The sequence below is a fragment of the Aspergillus uvarum genome, assembly GCF_003184745.1.
Source record: "Aspergillus uvarum CBS 121591 unplaced genomic scaffold BO82scaffold_165, whole genome shotgun sequence".
Taxonomy (NCBI): domain Eukaryota; kingdom Fungi; phylum Ascomycota; class Eurotiomycetes; order Eurotiales; family Aspergillaceae; genus Aspergillus; species Aspergillus uvarum.
Genome location: NW_020291462.1, coordinates 1 through 1,293, shown reverse-complemented (window position 1 = coordinate 1,293; position 1,293 = coordinate 1). Strand labels below are relative to the sequence as shown.

Sequence of the window (1,293 nt, the reverse complement as noted above, 5' to 3'; positions counted from 1 at the left end):
CTTGCCGGTCTTTATTCGATAAGGATTTTGAGAAAGTGTTGCATCCTGGTATTAAAAGATGATGGTTGTAACGATAGCTCAATTGCAGATCTATAATTGATCCAAGTTGATCAAGAAGCAAGAATGAAGAGACAGCCACATGACCATAATTTTACAGACAGCGTACATGAAGTAGACCCGCAGGCTAGCTCAATAAAGAGAGTAATCCCTCCTACACTGTTTTCCTACAAATACGATAATCCTTTTGTAACAATTTACCCAGATATTTGTTTGAGCAGAGAAAGGGAAACGATAGATATATGCAGTTAGTCTAGAGTAGCTGTAGCTTATACTTAAAGTCTGCAGTTTCTTTATGCATGTGAGTTTACCAGAGCTATCGAGATCAAAATATAGAGAATGAACAAGCCATCAAGCTGATAAATGTCACCAGCTCAGTGGTGTCCTGCTTCACTAGTACATACGTGCGGTCTTCTTCAGAAAGCACATTTCCGTCTTTAGTCAACTTTTAATTGCTTTTCTCTTTGTATGGACGACCTCTTGTCCTTCCCGCGCACCGCGTAGCATGGCAATTGATGAGCAAGAACAACATGAAGAACTAGTATTCAAGAAATGAGCCACCGAGTAAAGGGGGATTCTTCGCAACTTCATTGCAGCGCTCCGCCGTAAGCTCTGGGGACATCTTAGCTCGTTTGAGAGCCCTCCAGAAAATGAGAACTCACCTAAAAGTTTATTCAGCGTTTCTCTGGCAAGTGCCAGATAAATAACACATATGAGATCTACTATCTCAGTCTTAGTCGGTCCAATACCCATGTCAATAATACTTGAACTCGAAAATGATATTATGTTTCCAGCTTCATAGAAGCTGAATTTTGTAGCAAGTTCTCTTGTTGGGCTCTGGAATAATTGCTTTAAGCACTTCTTCTTCAGATGCACTTCTTGCGATGGCTTTATCGCAGCCTGAACCCTAAGACGAATTCCTGGAAACTTGATTTCCCCTTTTCTCTTCTTATAGGTATAGTTGTTCTTCAGTGATACGAGTAGCAGACTTTCCAGATGACTCTCTTCCCCCTCGTAACTTCCAGGAAGCAGGATCACTTGAGTCGGATGGGCTCGGCTTATATGGTGTAGACTATCCAGACCTGTTCCAATTAGGACAGGACAGCCACCGTGATCAGTAACTTCTTGTAGCCATCTCTCGTCCTTGAAAATAGCTGTCCACAACCTTTGACATGCAAGATCCTTTGTGCACGGGGCTATGCTCAAAGCATCAAATACTGCAGCTGCAGGAAGTGG

General features: G+C 42.3%; 1 protein-coding gene across 1 annotated transcript; it reads right to left on the bottom strand.

The window, feature by feature from the left end:
• Positions 1-595: 595 nt before the first annotated feature.
• BO82DRAFT_408107 (uncharacterized protein) lies at positions 596-810 on the bottom strand (the record flags this gene model as incomplete). Its single annotated transcript, XM_025639671.1, has 2 exons — positions 596-669; positions 720-810. The coding sequence occupies 2 exons, from the start codon at positions 808-810 to the stop codon at positions 596-598; spliced, it is 165 nt and encodes a 54-aa protein (XP_025485513.1).
• Positions 811-1,293: the final 483 nt, after the last annotated feature.